This window comes from Lynx rufus, unplaced genomic scaffold (assembly GCF_022079265.1).
Source record: "Lynx rufus isolate CCGP_SWC_20201006 ecotype Redwood Valley unplaced genomic scaffold, mLynRuf1.p SCAF_35, whole genome shotgun sequence".
Lineage (NCBI taxonomy): Eukaryota > Metazoa > Chordata > Mammalia > Carnivora > Felidae > Lynx > Lynx rufus.
Window position 1 is genome coordinate 387,664 of NW_025814851.1, and position 19,827 is coordinate 407,490.

General features: G+C 44.5%; 1 protein-coding gene across 5 annotated transcripts in view; it reads right to left on the reverse strand.

Moving 5' to 3' along the window:
• SMC1A (structural maintenance of chromosomes 1A) overlaps positions 1-19,827 on the reverse strand; it is a 47,377-nt gene that overhangs the window by 8,331 nt on the left and 19,219 nt on the right. For 2 of the 5 annotated variants that reach the window (XR_006964742.1, XR_006964741.1), the window contains 5 exons: positions 10,815-10,971; positions 10,004-10,158; positions 9,725-9,876; positions 8,525-8,594; positions 8,131-8,241 (listed from right to left, as the gene is read on the reverse strand). Coding sequence is in view for 3 of the 5 variants with exons in the window: in XM_047093671.1 (XP_046949627.1) it covers positions 7,606-7,689; positions 8,131-8,241; positions 8,525-8,594; positions 9,725-9,876; positions 10,004-10,158; positions 10,815-10,971 (729 nt within the window). In the remaining 2 variants the exon portion in view is untranslated. Of the gene's footprint in view, positions 1-1,612; positions 7,690-8,130; positions 8,242-8,524; positions 8,595-9,724; positions 9,877-10,003; positions 10,159-10,814; positions 10,972-19,827 lie in introns of those variants that run through there. The other 3 variants (XM_047093673.1, XM_047093672.1, XM_047093671.1) reach the window with 2 other exon arrangements.

Genomic DNA, 19,827 nt, shown 5'->3' on the forward strand with positions numbered 1-19,827 from the left:
GAGAAGATGAGAGTTGAACTTGGTGTTAAGTGATCTAAATCCTCATTTGTCATACAAAGCAGGACAGCAATGGGTTAATGTCTGAAACTGATGAGAGACAAATGTTCACATAGCTCACATAACATTTAGATATGGAGGTAACAATCAGAAGAAATAACTAGAAGTGGCTGCTAATAACTAAAAGTGGTCGAGTGGGAGTGGGGCTGTAGACTCTCACTTTTCAGTGTCCTTTTGTACTAAGTTTATTGACTTGTCTTCTAAATATGCACACATTACTTCTATTTTAAGATGAACGCATTAAAATTAATTTTGAAAAACACAGAAAAAGGACACTCCTGTCCACCACTTATGCCCTCCCTCCAAATTCCCTTGTCGCTGCAGACCTAATGGCAGAATACAAAACACTTTGACAGTCTCCCTTCCTGCCTCTCCCTTAGATACAGCTCTGCTGCAGCCAAACTGGGATATTTGTTAGCCTGAAGTTGCCATATTTACACCCACCTCCTTGCTTGTTTTCACGTCTCCCAGGCCTGAAAAGCCCTCACTCATCTCCACCAGTTGGAATCCTATTTTTCAAGGCTCAGCTCAAATTTCTCCTCCAAAAAGTCTTCCTTAGTCCCCTGGGAGAACTCTTTTCCTCTCTCCTCAGGGACTCTCGAGTCTTCATTCATGCCTCTAATTATGACACTTACATGTTCTTTCAAGTATATTGCTTGGGTCAGTGTTTCATGCTTACAACCATCTTTCACGCCAGCTACCAGAGTGATCTTCCTAAAATACCCATCTGACTTACTCTCCTGCTTCAAACCCTTCCACAGCCTCCCACTGCCAATAGGGTCAAAGCTGAGCTCAAATGCCTGGCTTCCACAACTTCCACCACATGGGACAATGCCCACTCCCCCCAAAGTTCATGCACTTCCACACTTTTCATGTAGCTTTGCTTAGGCAGCTCCTTTGCTTGGAATGTTCCATATCCCCTTTCTACATGGTAAACACCAACTCTTCCTTCAAGATTCCGTTCAAGTGCCCCCTTCTCAATAAAAGCTTTCCTGAGTACTCCCTCCATCCTGCCCCACCCCACATAGGAATGGTCCTATATTCTCTCCCTGCCTCATCTAGACTTCTGCTACATAATCTCTCGCTCTTGGTGCTTGCTTACTCGTCTGAGTCCCTGATTAAACTGCAAATTCCTAGAATTGAGGGAGTATAGCTTATCCTCAGAACCTAGCACAGGGCCTGACATGATGCAAGAACTCAGTGTATGCCTGCTGGCCACATGGGTGCAAGTGATGACTGAGTGGATCCAGGAAAGAACAAATGAGCAAACAAATGAGTGAATGCTTATACTGAAGCCTGGGTGAATAAGTGAATGAATGAGTTATGCACGAATAGGTGAACAAAGGAATGATGAGTGGATGAACGAGAAAAAGAAGCCAATAAGTAAATGAATGAGAAGTGCCTGTGCCAGTGAGGTTATGCGACAGAGTGAATTCCCACCTGTGTCTTGTTTCAAACCCACTTGGGGAAGGCCCTCGTGCCCTGCTCTCCACCCATCTACAGTGCACACCACAATGTTCACTTCTTTCAGATTACAAGAACACACACACTCAGGTTAGTGATGGAGATTTATTGAAGCATTCACAGGGAAATAAGGAAGACAAGAACAGCTACACAGGCAGCCTCATGGAGGAACAGAAACTCGAAAATGGTTCATGATCCAAAGCAGCTCTAGAGCCTGGCTTATCTCATCACCCCCTCAGCTGCAGGCATCTGTTGCTCCCTTCTCTAGTGCTTCCCAAAATGGTGACTCAACTTCTTTCTGGCTGTATTTATACTCCTCCTACTGCTACTGACTACCTTTTATCTTTCTTTCTTTCTTTTCCCTCTGCTCCCCTCCTCTCTAGCCCTTGGCCTTTGGGGGCCTCACAGCTTCTGGGCCTCCTGGCTCCCACAGCTTCCTGGCTTCTGGGGCTTCAGTTCTAATGAATCCAGGGCTTCTCTGTGTTGTAGCTTCTGTTTGCCTTATAAATCCTGCAGCCTCTTCGATTCCTGCTGCCTGGCTACCTTGTGGCTCTTACAGTCTCATCACTTCTGCTACCTCGTGGATCTTGTCCGTTTGAACCTTCTGCTGCTTCATGGATCTCAGATTCAGGGTTCTGCCTCATGGTTTCTGTTCCTCGTGGCTCCTGCTACATTGTGGCTCCTATTGCTTCATGGCTTCTTTGTCCTTTTGGCCCATTGTTGTCTTGCTGCTTCATGGCTTCTGCTACCTTGCGGCCCCATGTTCTCATGATAATAAACATCTATGGTCCCTGCAGCTTTCTCCTTGCTTTTGCTGTTTCGCTTCTGGCACCCCTCATCCACCACCACTTCTGTCTCACTAAATTCTAATTAATTGTTCACTTCTGAATGCCTCACATCTAGCCTCCCTGGAGGCCATTTAATACAGGCCATCCCTACGAGGTGGAGTTCTTACATCAGTCCACCTCATAGGCTGCGACCTAGAGACTGGCTGTCCTCAAGTCAGATACTATCCCAAACTAAACATCTGTGGCCAGGATTGTGAGGTCACATGGTACAGAGCATGGCAACTCATGCTTAAGAAACCCCTTAGAAGGGACTGTGGGCATGGCAGGTTTGCTGAGGGTTTCCAGAAGGGGGCAGTGTAATTGGCAAGCTTCTTGTTTGGCCTGTCCAGTACACTGACCTTCAAGGCCAACCTAAGTCCCGCCTTCTCCCTGGCCACCTCTGCTTGTCCTGATCTGTGATGGGAGAGATCAAGGCTCTAGGAGTGATGTGGAAAAGGAACTTAGGTTCCAGTTCTGGCTCTGACACTTTCTAGTAATGGGGCCTTGGGCAAGCTCCTTCCCCTCCCAGGGCCTCAGGAGGGAGTTGGACAAAGTCTGTAAGTTCCCTTACAGGTCTGACATCTAGGCATCTCACTTTAGGTTACGGTCTAAGGGATGGGAGTCTTACCTGGGGAAGCCCTCAAAAACATCTCTTGAGGTAGGAAAGAGGGAGTCAGAGTCCTGGCTTGGAAGAGCCTCACTGCATACAGGAGGTGCTTAGCCAAGATTTATTGAACTGGATGAATGAATCAATGGCTGGGAGGCTGGGCGGGGGGGAGGGGGGGGGAACCACACAGCACACAGAATGTTTAACTAACTTAGGGGAGGAGTTCCAGTTGCTGAGGCTGGAAGGAGATTCTGACTTAGATGGATGAGGAAAGAGGAGAATGACTGGGATAGGGTAGGAATGTGGGCTACTGATGGACATTCATTTATCCTCTCAGTCACTCTCCACATCCAATAATCAGTCACAAAGTCCAGCTCATCACCTTCCCTTTACAGCTCACTTTGTTGCCTCCAACCCATTCTCACTACTGTTGCCCTTGAGTAGTCCTCCTAGTCTTCTCAATAGTTTCCTAACTGATCTCCCTGTCTCCATTCTCTCCCTCACAAGTGCATTCATTCACGCACTCACTCACTCAAAAACTATTTATTGGGTGCCTGTTTTGGGTTAGGCACTGTGCTTTTTGCTGGGGATATACTAGTAGCAAGATAACCCCAGGCCCATCCTTGTGGTGCTTTTAGCTTATTCAGAGACAAAACAAGCCAATACAGTGAGTAGTTGAGCAACAGGGAAACCACAGGTCTGGCAGCATACAGCATGCACATCTATCCTAAACCATTTCCATACTGGCTGACCAGAAAAAGGTTTATTAAGTTCTCATCGGACACACAGTCTCCTAAAACCATTCCGTGGCTCCCACACTGCCTACAGCTAGTTCCCAAACCTGGCTGCACCCTACAGTCACATGCTGACTTTTCTAAGCACTCAAGATCCTGAGGCCCCATCCATTACAGAAATTGAACGTTTAGAGGCTGGGGCCTGGGATGCTCCATGCGTCTCTGGTGCACAGCCAGTTTGGGAACCACACTGTCCCAAGGAAGTAAATCTGAACTTTGTCACCAGGCTCTTACTCCCCTCTTCAAATCTCTGGCTCTCGAATACATCTCCAGCTTCACTTCCTGCTGTTCTTCCCCACCTCAGTAAAACTTGTTTCAGGATTTTGGAACTGTTTTGCCATTTCTTGCCTTCAGGTCTTTGTGCATACTGTCTCCACAACCTGGAAATTCCCTCTACTTCAACTGGATGGTTCCTACCAGTCTCTCGAGACTCAGCTCAGGTGTCACCTCCTAGACTAGAGGATGCCTTCCTGGAACCTCTACATTTAAGCTAGATACTCCTCATTTTTCAATGCTCCCGTCAAGAGTGCTATCACACTGTATGGTTAAAGGCTGTTCTATGAATTGCCTCCCCCAACTAGTGAGCTCCTCAAAGGCGGGGTAAAGATTGAACTCCTGTTTGTGTCCCTGGCGCACAACACGAGATTCCTAGAGTGAAGTGCCCAGTTAAAGGTAAACACTGCCATGGAGTTTTCTTAAACTCCCTAGACCAAGGCTACTGGGTCCAGAGTATAAGGGAGTCAGCCTAGTGCCATCCAACTAGCCCTAGAGATCCTATTTGGACATAGCCTACTCTTGGCAACACTGTGGTGTTGGCTCTCATCTGAGTACAGCCTTCACTCAGCACATGTTGCCCTGTGATGATAGGAGGCAGTGTGGCACAGTGGGCAAGCACTGGGCAAGCACAGCGATCCTCCTGGTTAAGTCTAGGCTCTGCCAACGAACCACTGGGCTCTAGGACAAGGCCTCTCACCTCTCTGATCCCCAGGACCTAAGTCCTTTGTCACATTTGTGTTCCTGTGGGCCAGGGCTTCAGCCCAAGGCATGTCATCTAATCCTTTCCACCCTGTGAGGTAAGGATTATTATCCATATTATTATCCACACCTACTGAATTAGACTTTCAGAGGCGGGACCAGAGCAAGGAGCTCCACATCCTTTTGGACGTGGAGGTGCAGCAGGGAACAGCTGCTTTTTATTATAAGCCCTTCTGTACTATTTCACCTTCTAATCAGTGTATATATTGCTTTGATTTTTAAAAAGGAAAAAGAAAAAGCTTCACAAGTGATTCTGGTGCACAGCCAAGGTTGATAACCATCCTCGCAGCGGAGAAAGCACAAGACTGAATCGGAGGGCCTGAGTTCAAACCCTGTTATCTGGTAGCTTGGTCATTAACCTTCCTGGGCCTCAGTATCCTCAACTGTAAAGTGAGGAGAATAGTAACTGCTACCTTGAAAGGCCTGTGATAATCTAAGTGCCAGCCAAATTGCTTCAAATGTATTTCACTTCATCTTGCCTACACTGCTGCAAAGTAGGCACATATGACCTCCTTTCCTATGCGAGGAAACTGAGATTCAGGGAGGTGAAGTAACGAGCTAAAGTTTCTACAGCTAGGATTTGAACCAGGGTGACTCCCAGACTGTGCTCTTTCAGATATGCCAGCATTTCCCAAACTATAGCACACGTACCACTGGTGGTATGTGACTTCTTTGGTTGAACACAAATTTGAGTTATGCCTTTTAATATGTATTAGAAAAATACATAATTAGCATATCAAACCCGTGGTTTCACGGATATCACTACCTAGGATGAAACTGAAGTAGGTAACAACATTATACCTAAGACAACCTCAGGAAAATATTGAGTAAATAGTACAGGAGGGCAATTTGGAAGTATCTATTTAAAACAAAAATATAAATAGCCTATGACTCTGCAGTTCAACCTAGGAAGCAACCCTAGGTAAACTCATACACACACGCGCACACACACACACGTGTTGTTCCTGTGTAGTATTCCGTAATAGCAAAAAGAGAAAACAGTCTTAACTATCTATCACAAAAGAAATGGGAAGATGTGATAGAGTCCTATAATGGCAGTCTCTATAGCCATTACAAAGGATGAATTGAATCTACATTTTGTAAAAACATGCATAGATCTCAAAAACATCGTTAAATTGAAGAAAGCAAATTGTAGAACAACTCAATATGCCATTTATATTAAATACACAACAGTATTTTCAATGAATTATATACGTAAAAGTCTTAAAAACAGTCTAGATGGATGTACAACACACACGATAGCAGTTTAGAGGGGGATGGGGAATGGTAGTCAAATGAGGCTACCTTTATTTATAAATCTAAGGTCTTAGAGAATGGATTCATGCATTACTTGAGTAATCAGAACTAACTTTTAAAAAACAAAAATGCAGTATACAATCAGAACAAGGTGATGGTCTGACAGTGTACATGAACGAGCAAAGGCTGACCTCATGGCAGCAGGCTCTGCTGCCTCTACACGGTCCCTACAGCTGACACAGTTAGTTCCCAAAAGGAACTTCACACACATTCGGCCGGGATGTGGCCCAGGCTACCTCTCCCCGACTTCCTCACAACCCAGGTTGGGGCCCAGGCACCTGGTTACCACACGATTGAAGCTATAGGCTTCCTTAGGCCCTTCACTTACCAGATAAACCCCACTGGTGCCCTGGAACTTTCTCAAAAAGCTAGGCATCCAGTATCTTCCAGATTTGGAGGCTCTTTCTGTCCCTAACAATTGGGATCAGAGCCCACAGGGGTCTAGGTATGAGAAGGCTTGTATTCTGAGGGGTCGGCACCTAGTGGGCTCCAAGCAGGGATAAGGCCCCCAGTGAGGAGCTTGACATCATTAAATCCTATGAGGTAGGTAATATTGTTAGCCCCATTTTACAGATGAGGAAACTGAGGCACAGAAAGGTCAAATGACTTGCTCAACATCAGATTAGTGACTTAAAAAAAGGACGAGAACCCAAAACTGTCTGTCCCCAGAGCCCAGGCTCTGCTCCTAGTGCCCAAGCAAATCCTACCAATTTGTCAAGGTTCAGCTCAAATGTGACCTTCTCCAGGAAGCCTGGAGGTGATCATCCTCTTCTCAAAGTACATATACATAGAATTCAGCTGACCATGGGAAATCATGAACCTACTGCATCTCCTCAGTAGGAGGGTAGAGATCATGTCTGATTCAGCTCTGTATTTCTAGAATAGAGCCTGACAAATAAAGAGTGCTCGATATATGTCTGATAAACACACAAATGAATGAACACACGAATCAGTGAAATGAGGGCAGTTTCACATGACTGACTCCTATGAGGTCCTGAATACCTTTGCCCAGCTCTGGGGTGCTGTCATACTAAGCTCTCTTAGAATCAAGTTCAGCCTAGGCTCCTTCTAAAATGAATCTCCGATATCTTTATTATTGTGCTAACATACCCACATGCACACACGCAGACACATATATACACACATACATACCCACACACAAGCAAGATGCAAGAGGCCCAAGGGACCTATGGTTATGGGTGATGGGAGGGGGGTCTGGGGAGGGGAAGGCGGGGGTAGGGAAGAAAGAATGGACAGATGGCCCTGTTCGGCTCAGTTCAGCTCAGCACCTCCTTCCAAAGGCCAGGATGCTCCCTGTAGCTCAGGAATTTTTGCTCCAGACCTAACATCACCTCTGTTCCTCTTCATGCTTGACAGCAGTGCCTAAATCCCATGACTATACCAAACAGGGACAGGAGGTAGGGGAAGGTTGGGAGCCAAGTATTGAGAGATTGGGAGAGGGGCAGCTTAGGGATCCAGACAGGGCAGGAGGGCAGAACTACTGCTACTGCTCATTGGGGTTGGGGTTGGCATCTGGGTACTTGGTGAGGTCGAAGGTCAGGACTTTGCTGATCACACAGTCCCCTTGCTGAAGGAGGAGGGAGAAAAAGAAAAATGAAATTGTAAGGAGAGAATTAAGGGAGGGAGGGGGTCTAGCGCCCCAGGACTGGGGGCCTCAAACCCTCCTCCCTACATACCTGCCCAAAGCCCAAGCAATGGTTCTCTCTGGGTGTGAGAGGATGTGCTCGGTCCCATGTGCCTTCTCTCCCTGCCTACCTCTGCATTCTCCTCCTTTTCTCTGCTGTCTGGCTGCCTCTGCCTGGCCGTTCCACTTGTCCCCAGACGCAGTGGCCCTGCCCAGCTGGGCTGGCTAAGCCTCAAGGGCAGGGCTCCAACAAGCCCAGATGGTTGTTCAGGACCTGAGTCCCTATGCTCCCCCACCCCCATGGCCCTCCACTGCAGCCTTCCCTTCCTGCCCTGGGGAGTCAGGCAGGGAGTGGGGCTGGCTCCTGAGCCAGGCCCGCCCTACCTCGGGGTAGACTCCAATGAGGCTCTCAGCCTTGGTGTAGAACTCCTCCTTGAGAGAGATGACGATGGCCTGGAAGTTGCAAGTCGACTGCTCCTTGATGTAATTTGCCACCTGTGGGAGGGGCCGCCGGGCACTTAGCAGGGCTGAAGCCCTAACACTCCCTTGTGTTTTCCAGTCAGAACCAGAGGCAGAGGGGGTGGGGTAAGGGGTGAAGGGTTGGGGGAAAAGAGGCTGAGAGGCCACTGACTAGCACGGCGTGAATGACCCTGGGCCCAGCCTCCCAGGCACAGAGAGCAGGCAGCAGGAACGGCTAGAGCACACTCAGGAGTTGCTCCCTGAAACCCAGCCCCAAGCTAGGGGCCTCCCTCCCGGGCCCCACTTTCCTTGCACCCACCTTGCCAATGTTGGTGTTATCCAAGGCAGCATCGATCTCATCCAGGACGAAGAAGGGGGCTGGCTTGTAGCTGGGAGGGAACCAGTAGGTGAGCTGACACTGATGGGGGCAGGGGTGGGGCGGGAAAGCCCCAGGGCCCATCACACAGGCCAGCATCCCCCTCCACTTCTTCAGAGACTAAAAACCCCAGGTCATAATGTTGCCTGAGCCCCCAAAGGCCAGTATACCAACTGAGCCCTCCTCTGCATCCAACCCTGTGCTCCAGGAACCTACAGAACCAGGAGAGGACATGGTTCTCTCCAGAGCTTCCAGACTTGCTGGGGAGATAAAGCGGTCCTAGGCTCTGGCCACACTGTCCAAGCTACCTGAAGGTCCTCCCCACCCACCTGCACACGCTGCTGTGTCTCCCTGCCTCTCTGTACGTGCTGCACCCTCTGCCTAGAATGCCTCCTGGTCTCTTGGCTATCTTCTACTCATCCTTTGCATTTCCTGCTCAAGTATTACCTGCCCTCAAAAGCCTTCCCTGACCACCCAGACCCTCCCCCAGACTGGGTTGGTATCCCTCCTCTGTGCATCCACAGCATACACGCTCACCCAGTTACGACACTTAGCTTGCTGTTTACACATCTGGCTTTCACTAGACCATGAGCTCCTCAAGGACAGAGACCATGTCTGACTCATCTGTGTTCCTAATCCCCCAACAGAGTCTGGTACAGAGCAGCCCTCAAGAAATGCTCGCTGAATGACGCTGTACAATCAAATACTAAGTTGTGGGGGTCAGACTCAAGTACTATTGGCATTCAGGAGGGGGAGATCAGGGTATGCCATAGTGGTCAAAGCAGGCTTCCTAGAGGAACAGGAGGAGGAAAATGAGATGTGAAGGTGTGGTAGGTGACAGTCAAGCTAGATTTGCATAGAAAGGGCTTGTTAGCCAGCAACCATGTAAGCAAAAGCCTGGTGGTAGGACTGAATACATGCAGGGGCCAGTGAGGGCATGCTGAGTGGATGAGGGTGGATGGGAAAGACAGGTCCAGGAAACCAAGGCCAGATATGCTGTAGTAGGTAGGGAAACAGGGATGCAATCCAGATTCCACCAGAACATCTTCACCTCTGCAGATCTCTGCATATCCTTGGGCCCCAGAGCCTCTGGTGGCCTCAGTTCAGTCTCTCCGCCAACTGCCCTGGGAGGAGCAGCCTTACCTGTGGATGGCAAAGAGCAAGGCCAGAGCTGCCACTGTTTTCTCCCCCCCTGACAAGTTGTCCATTGGCCGGAAGCGTTTGCCAGGAGCCACGCAATTGTAGTTGATGCCGTCCAAGTAGGGCTCCTCAGGGTTCTCAGGGCCCAGGAATGCCTAGGGAGAAGGCAGATGGATCAGAATCTGGGTCTGGGTCTGCATCTAAATGAGGATGGGGACAGGATGCCTAAAGGGAAGGGCAACAGGATGGTAGGGGCTAGCCGGGTAAGGGGCTCCAGCCTACCTGGGCACTGCTGTTGCGGGATAGGGCCTTGTAGATCTCATCAATGTTGGTGGCCACGGATTCAAAACAAGCATTGAAGCGGTCAAAGCGCTCCTTCTTGATCTGTTCGAATGCCTGCTTGGCTTTCTTGGCTCGCTTTCGGGCTGCCTCAAATTCTGCCACAAGGGAAAGACAGGTGACTCCTCAGTGCCTAGGCTCTGCCAAGGCTGAGGACCATACCCTGGCAAGAATGACCTGCAAATGACAATCCACGGAGCAGGGACATCCCAAAGGGAGAGGAATGTCTGGGGAGGGTCCCAGGAAAATGATCCCACAACCACCCATCCATCACCAGTGGGCCAGCCACATAGTATAAAAGAAGAAACATGGGCTTGGAGCCACAAAAATATGAATTCTTCCCTGGGCTCAGGTAGGTGACGGTCAAGCTAGATTTGCATAGAAATGGCTTGTTAGCCAGCAACCATGTAAGCAAAAGCCTGGTGGTAGGACTGAATACATGCAGGGGCCAGTGAGGGCATGCTGAGTGGATGAGGGTGGATGGGAAAGACAGGTCCAGGAAACCAAGGCCAGATATGCTGTAGTAGGTAGGGGCTATGTGACTTTGGGTGGGTCATTCACCCCCTCTGAACCTCAGCAGTTTTCTACTCTATAAAACAAGTGTGGTAATTAACCCCTACTGTTTAGGGCTCTTGGGAATTTCAAGTTAAGAAAGCACGTAAAAAGGGTGGCTGCTGTGATATGTAACAGGTCCTTGCTGTAATTCCGGCCTTCTGCCTTCACCTTAGACCCAAGTAAAAGGGAAAAATCATACCATCTGAGGTCTCCTGGAACTTGTCTCGGACACTTTCCAGCTTTTCCATGGCTTTCATGTTAGGGGCAGCAATACGCTGGAGTACACTCTGCTGCTCATTGAGCTTCTGCTGCAGTGTATTCATCTCCTGTTTGATCTCCTCCTCGGCCTGGGCATCCTGTAAACCCCAGGCCCAGCAACATCAAGAAGGGCCATCTCCATAAGAGATGCTCCACCAAGTGGGGGTCTGAGCACTTGCTCCCATGTAGAAGCTCTTCTGCCCTAGCTCAGCTCCTTCCACCAGGTCCTCCTCACAGGAACCATTCCTACCACCCTGGAAATTACAGGCTGACGCCACTTTCTCATCTCTAGCCCTTCCCCCAGGCCCTGCCAACCTCTCCGTCTCTCAGGAAGAGCAGCTGGTGGTGCCCCTCTCTGGCTCTCAGCCCAGGCCATGAGCCAGTACCATCCCAGGGTGACCTAGAGGCTCCCACACAGGCTGGTCTGGACTCCACCTACGGCTCCACAATGAATAAGGCAACTCACGTTTTCTGCTCAGATCACCACATCTGAGCAAATTCCATTTAAGTTTTAGGTCTTATGGTATTGCAATGCTTGTCTGCGCCTGTGCCTTTCTGCCACTTTCAGTCAATAAATATTTACTAAATGCCTTCTAAATGCCAGGCGGCACTGGGGCTCTCATATCCTGTGAGCCAGGGCTCCTGTGCTCACAGAACTCATGGACTAACAGAGGAAGGCATATAAGTAAACAATCAGAACACTGTACAATGAATACCAAAACAATGATAAACAGATGGTGTTGGGTCAGCACATAAGAAGGGCAACTAACTCAGACTCGGGCTACAGAAGGTTTCCAGAAATATGTTTAAGCTCAGGCCTACAGGATGAATGGTGAGGACAGAGAGAAGGAACAGCCTATGCAGACAGGAGCATCACATGCAAAACCAGGGGTCTGCTTGTGGTTCATTCAGGGAAGTCAAACCAATTCAAAAAAGTAACCAATTTTAATAAATTTCAAAAGCCAAATAAAGGTGGGGGGGGCAATTCAATATGGCAATAATTATGCATTGTGTGCATGTGTGTGTGCACGCATGCACATAAGCATGCTGGGGGATGAGGTAAGGCTGGAGACATGTGCAGAAGCCCAATGATAAAGGGCTTTTTAAGCCTTGTAAGAGGTTTGGACTTTATCCCAAGGGAGGTGAGGTACCACTGAATGGCTTCAAGCACAGGAAGGACATGAATATACACAAATGGATGCACAAATATACACATTTTAGAAAAACCCTTCTAAAGATCTCTCTACACTGCTATGAAGTGGTCTCCTGGATATAAGTGAACTATGAAAGGTACACAATAGAATGCTTTTTTTTTTTATATCTAAGAGAAGGAATGGGAGTATCTTTGCATATTTACAGATATATTTGTATTTTTAAAATACAACAACAAAAAAAGGATAATCTAAAAACTAATTAAAATGGTTACATATAAAGGAAGGGAGATGAAGGGGACAGGAAAGAAAGTTAAACTTATTTTCATGTACCTTATGTTATACTTTTGGTTTTAGAACCATATTAAGATTTTATAGAATTATAAAAGAAAATTCGATCAAAATGTGAAAACCACCAGGTAAAAAGATTGTTGGGAACAAGACATTCACAATATACCAAACAATCACCCTAAAGATGACTAGTTACTACTGACAACAGTAAGAAATGTGTAAATTGATACCTTAACTGAGGACCACACTTAACATCATGAATAGTAGGACATCCTCACGTTACATGTCTCCTGGCATGATGCAATACAGAGTACACAGCATCACCGATGAAAGGTCCTGGCCAAAAAATTACTTAACCCAAACCCAACTCAGACTAGATCAAACTTCCAATTTATAGGAAACAATAAGGGTAGGTAGAACAAGGTTAGCAACAATGAAAGGAAACAAACACATCCATAACATATCCATTCAAGACAACACATAGACTTCAAAATTCAAAAGATCAATGATGTGGGAATGCTTCACATTAAAAGAAACTAAAAAGAGATCAACCAAAAGCAATACGTGAATCTTGATTGGATCACAGTTTAAAACAATTATTAAAAACAAACTTTTTTGGAATAACTAAGGAAATTTAAAAATGGGCAGGATATTAGATATGACATTATTAATTTTCTTAAATGCAGTATGGAATTGTGGTTATGGAGAATCCCTTGTTATTAGCTGAAGTATTTAGAGTTGAAGTCTGCAACTTCCTTCAAATGGTTCAGCAAAAAACAAAACGCATGTAGTGCAGAGGGAGGGAATCAAGCAAGATGAGAGGGAAAAAAAACGGAAAATTATTCATTGGGGAGTGTAAAGTGAAAGACATGTGAACATTCATTGTACTATTCTTTCGATTTTTTTGTGGATTTGAAAATTTTCAAAGTAAAGTTGGAAAAAAAATCAAAATGCAAAAATGAGCAACCCCTTAAAAATGGAAAACTAAACAAAGAACCATGACTATATATTAAGCTGATTAAACACTCAGAGGATTCTTTCGAATCACTTTAAAATACAGGAACATGCCGTACATGTTCAACGAGCCATTAGCTTAACAGAAAAGAGGACTTCAAGGAAATCTTCAATAGCATTCAATAATCAAATTATTACTAAGAATATCTCATTGATATTTTCAAACTATTACATATATAGAGAATAGGATAAAAAATACATTATTATGTTAGTGTTGCTAGGAACCAAGATTTTTAGCAAGAATAACTGAGGGAACTCAAACATAAAACCAATGATGTTAAACTGTGAAAATTACAATTTCAACTGAAGTATCAATGTGAACTCATGGTAACATTTTTCCTTCAAAATAAAAAATGCATCCTGTAGCCCGGTCTACTGAAACGTTCTAGAAGCACTCAGCAACCCAGCAGTCATGAGCACTCCAGTGCTCAGTTGGTGGTTGCTAAATAGCATTTCTCACTGCAAGAAGTCAAGGCTTCTCAGAGAGAAATGGCTAATTATAGATCTGGGGAAATGTAAAGGATGAACCTGGACATACCAGAAAGCAAGGAAGACAAAAGTCTGTAACAGTTGTGTCAAAATGATTCAGAAGCCAACTTGAACCAGTTCTCACTGGCCAAAGATGCAACAACTTGATCAACAAGAAGGATAACAACCACAACAGTGCAACACATCTAATATGTTTAAATCCTTGAGTTCATAATGATATACCTGAAAACTCAGTGAACAAATCTTGAGAATGCCAAAGAACAAATTCATTATTTTATAAACTAGTAATAAAAGATTCAAGCCTACATACCCTGCCTTTTTAATATAAACTGTATACCTCAGAGTAACCAAGTAATTGATAAGAGGAAATCTCTCTTTACAGTACTCCAGCTAACAAAGAAGAATGACAGAGTAAGAAGATTACCATTTTGCAACCACAGACAAATTAATGAATCTAGACAATAACCACCATGGCTGCAAACCACACAAAAAGAATCACAATCAGACATTACCAACCTCCTGATTAAAGTTAACAACGCCACTTATGACCAGTCATAACAACGCCCAAACTTGAATCTAATCAAACCCCTAGATCAGAGCTGTCCAGTACGGTAGCCATAAGCCACATATGACCGATTTTAATGGATGTTGATGGATGTAAAAACCAATATTCAACTTAGTTACTAGAAAACTTTTAAGTATATTTGGAAAAAACCTGGCTATGTGGTTCTCCTTTTTCAATTGTAAAGTTTAAGGTAGCAAAATACAGATCAAGTATATCCAAGGAAAATTTAGCATCCAAATTGAGATGTGCTGGAAACATAAATAGATACTGTATGTTGAAGACTTAGTACAAAGAGATTGTCAAATATCTCATCAATAATTTTATATTGTTTACACACTGAAATAACTCTTTAAGATATACTGGGTAGAACAAAATACAGTAGTAAAATTAATTTTACTTTTTTTTTTTTTTAAATTATGCTTTTCCATTTTTTTTTAAATTTTTTTTAACGTTTATTTATTTTTGAGACAGAGACAGAGCATGAACGGGGGAGGGTCAGCGAGAGGGAGACACAGAATCGGAAGCAGGCTCCGGGCTCTGAGCTGTCAGCACAGGGGCCCGATGCGGGGCTCGAACTCACGGACCGCGAGGTCGTGGCCTGAGCCGAAGTCGGCGCTCAACCGACTGAGCCACCCAGGCGCCCCAATTTTACTTTTTAAAAAATGCCACATGTGGGTCATATTATATGTCTACTGAACAGCACTGATCTATGTCTAACTACCCACTTTCAGGAACTACAGGGGATACCAGAACTTTTTTTTTTTGTTGTTGTTCTAGGGGAGCATTAAAAAATCATAGTACACGATCAAAAAGGTATAGCATATAGAAAATCATTGAGGAGAAATAAGCCAATTTCTTCAACAACAAAAAATACTGCAAAGAAAAATAAAAACTGATAGAGGGGCATTTATATAGTAGTCCCCCTTATCCCCATGGGTACATTCTAAGACCCCCAGTGGATGCCTAAAGCCATGAACAGTGCCAACCCCGACATACCATGTTTTTCCTCATACATACATACCCTTGATACTTTGATTTATAAATTAGGCACAGTAAAAGATTAACAGTAATAATAAAATAGAACAATTATAAAAATATACTATAATAAAAGTTACATGAATGGTCTTCTCTCTCAAACTATCTTACTGTACTGTAACTCACCCTTCTTGTGATGACAGGAGATGATAAAATGACTACGTGATGAAATGAAGTGGATGACGTAGGCACTGTGATACACCACTAGGCTACTACCGACCTTCTGACAATAGGTCAGAAGGAGGATCATCTGCTTCTAGACCGCGGTTGACCGCGGGTAACTGAAACCACAGAAAGCAAAGGCATGGACAAGGGGGCACTCCTGTAGATTAATTGAGACTTAAGAGACATATCAACCAATCACTATATCAATTATCTATCTATCTATCTATCTATCTATCTATATCTATCATCTTATTTGACTCCCAGTTCAAGCAAGCAAACTGTGTGTGTACACGACAATCAGGGAAATGTGAATACTAATACTGATATTGAGAAATTATTTTATAATATAGAATTCCAATATTAAGGAATTATTGGGTTTTTGGTGTAACAATTCTAAATATTTCTAAAGATCTGAAAATGATCTCTTTTAGACTCTTAAGTACAGAAAACAAACTGAGAGTTGATGGGGGGGCAGGAGAGAGGGGAAAAATGGGTGATGAGCATTGAGGAGGGCACCTGTTGGGATGAGCACTAGGTATTGTACATAAGCAATGAATCACGGGAATCTACCCCCAAAACCAAGAGTACACTGTATGTTAGCCAGCTTGACAACAAATTACATTTTAAAACATTAAATAAAGATAAAAATTATCATTTAGAGATACATTCTGAAATATTTACAAATGACATGACATGATGTCTAAAATTTGCAGCTGACCCTTGAACAAAGGGGGTTGGGGCATAAACCCCCACCCCACACAGCCAAAAATCCATTTACATATAACTTGTGACTCCCCCAAAACTTAATTACTAATAGCCTACTGTTGACCGGAAGCATTACAGATAACATAAACAGTGATTAATGTGTATTTTTATTTAAAAATTTTTTTAATGTTTATTTATTATTGAGAGACAGAAAGAGACAGACCATGAGCAGGGGAGGGGCAGAGAGAGGGAGACACAGAATCTGAAGCAGGCTCCAGGCTCTGAGCTGTCAGCACAGAGCCTGACGTGGGGCTTGAACTCACAAACCGCGAGATCATGACCTGAGCTGAAGTCAGATGCTTAACCAACTGAGCCACCCAGGTGCCCCAATTAACGTGTATTTTTAAAGTAAGCTAAGGACGGGCGCCTGGGTGGCGCAGTCAGTTAAGCGTTCGACTTCAGCCAGGTCATGATCTCGCAGTCTGTGAGTTCGAGCCCCGCGTCAGGCTCTGGGCTGATGGCTCAGAGCCTGGAGCCTGTTTCCGATTCTGTGTCTCCCTCTCTCTCTGCCCCTCCCCCGTTCATGCTCTGTCTCTCTCTGTCCCAAAAATAAATAAACGTTGAAAAAAAAATTTTTTAAAAAATAAAGTAAGCTAAGGAAAAGAAAATGTTACTAAGAAAATCATTAAAAAACACATGTACAGTACTGTGTTTATTGAAGAAAAATCTGTGTATAAGTGGACCTGCATAATTCAAACCTGTATTATTCAAGGGTTGACTGTATTTTTTTTTTAGAGACAGAAAGAGTGCAAGTGGGGGAGAGGGGCTGAGGGAGGGAAGGGAGCAGGGGGAGAGGGAGGGAGAAGGAGAGAGAAAGGGAGGTGGGGAAGGGGTGAAGGGGTGGGGAGGGAGAGAGGGAGAGAGGGAGAGAGAGAGAGAGAGAGAGAGAGAGAGAGAGAGAGAGAATATCTTAAGCAGTCTCCATTCTCAGCACAGAGTGGACTTGAGCCTTGATCCTACAACCCTGGGATCATGACCTGAGCCAACATCAAGAGTCAAATGCTAAACCGACTGAGACACCCAGGCGCCTTGGGATTGACTGTATTTTTAAAGAAGCCAGGGGTAGGGAGAGAGGATGAAGTGTATGAGGTGCACAGAAAACAAGTCTGGCCATGAGTTGATAACTGTTGAAACTGGCAATGTCTACATGAGACGGCACTGTGCTATTTTGCTTTTGCCTGTGAAAACTTCCCATAATAAAAATCTAAACATAAGAGCAAAAAATCAACTTGAAGTGGCTCCTGCTGGACAAAGATGGGACAATATGAACATAAAGAAGAAAAATGGCTCCAACAGATAAACATCAAAATACCTTTAAACAGTTTATAATAAATACAGATTAAAAAAGTCACTGGTCACCTTTAAAGGTTACAAGGGCAACCACCTCTTTCTGAAAGCTCGTAAATAAAAGAATGAAGCATTTATCCTACCCTTTCTGTATTGGCTGTATTTCAAGGGAACTAAATAGTTGATATGAGAAACTTCTATTTAGAATTCCAATAAATAAATGGAGGAGGAATGGAAGAATCAGGAAATTACCACTTTCCAACCCTTAATAGGGCGAGGCAATGATGATTAAGAGCTGCTAAAACCAACTTGTGAAAGACTGACAGGGAATTTTATAAAAACTGATGGGCTAACAACACCTGAACCTGGTGATCAGCTCCTCCACACCCTCCAATTATTTTTCTCTTTATATTATGTAAATTTTCAACATACACAAAAATGCAGAGGATAATACAAAGCACCCCCGTGTACCTATTATCCAGCTATAATTATCAACTCAGGGCCAGTATTCTGCCACCTATACTCAATTCCTTTCTATCTTCAATTATTTTTAATTTTTTTTAATGTTTATTTTTGACAGAGAGAGAGACAGAGCATGAGTGGGGAAAGGGCAAAGAGAGAGGGAGACACAGAATCTGAAACAGGCTCCACGCTCCGAGCTGTCAGCACAGAGCCCGATGCGGGGCCTGAACTCACGGACAGCGAGATTGTGACCTGAGCCGAAGTCAGACGCTCAACCAAGGTGAGCCAGGTGAGCCACCCAAGTGTCCGTCAGTTATTTTAAAGCAAATCTCAAGCATGCCATTTCATCCATAAATACTGCAGTATGTGTCTCTAAAATGGTTCTGAATCTCAGCACTACTGACACTTTGGACCAGATGATTCACTGTTGTAAGGGCTGTCCTTTGTGCACTGTTAAGATGTTTAGCAGCATCCCTTGTAGCTACCTACTCAATACTGTCAACAACCAATTATGACAAGTGGGTGTCACAAGTATCTCCAGACATTACCAAATGTCCCCTGGGAGGCAAAATCCATGCACCATTGAGAACCACTGCTATAAAAGATAAGGACATTTTAAAAAGCCACAATACTATCATCTCACCTAAAAATATTAATAGCAATTTCTGAACATCATAAATTATCTGGTCAGTGTTCAAATTGTCCTGATTGTTTTATTAAAAAAAAAATTTTTTTTACAGGGTTTTCAAAGCAGGTTTCAAATAAGGTACACACACTGCAACTGGCTGATTTGTCTCTTATGTCTCGTCTATAAATTCCCCTTCCTCTCTTCGTAATGGATTTAAGGGAGTGCCACATGTCCCAACTGGTTGATTTGTCTCTTATAGCCAATAAAAATTTTCCCTTTTTCTTCTCATTTCTCTATGGAAGACACCAGGTCTATAGAGTTTCCCACAGCCTGGATTTAGCTAACTGCATCCCTGTGTTTTTATTTAACATGTTGCTCTGGCACCGGTGTTTCATATAATTGGTGGATATAAGGCTTGATCAGATCCTTATTTGAGTTGCTGACAAGAATATTCACAGGTAATGTTGACTCCTGCTCAAACTTATTACAAAGATAGAAATGACATTCAATGTCAACTGATGTGATGCAAAAGAAAGTTCACAAGCAGACAGCACCACCTATGATATATTCCTGCCCAAAATAAAAAATGAACTGAATCCAATCAAACCCCAGATTTAAGTACCAGTTTACAGGAAGTACAGGGGATGGGAGGACACGTTAAATAACATTATAGGACATAATCAGCCAAATTTGGAATGTAGAAAATTGTACAGGGCCAATAACCTAGTTTCTTCCATATACAGGTAGAAAAAAATAAAAAGGGATAAGAAAATGTTACAGACTAGAAGAGACCACTTTTAACATTATGAACCTCACTTGAATCCTGATTTAAATACACAAACTGTGGGGCACCTGAGTGGCTTAGTTGGCTAAGCATCAGACTCTTGATCTCAGCTCAGGTCCTGATCTCAGTTCCTGACTTCAAGCCCTGCATCGGGCTCTGCGCTAACAGTGTGCAGCCAACTGAGGATTCTCTCTCTGCCTCTCCCCTGCTTGTGTGTGCGCATGTGCACTCTCTCTCAAGATAAAATAAACTTAAAAACAAACTGTTTTTAAAAAAGGTATTTATGGGATATTTGTGCAAATCTAAAGATTTACTGAA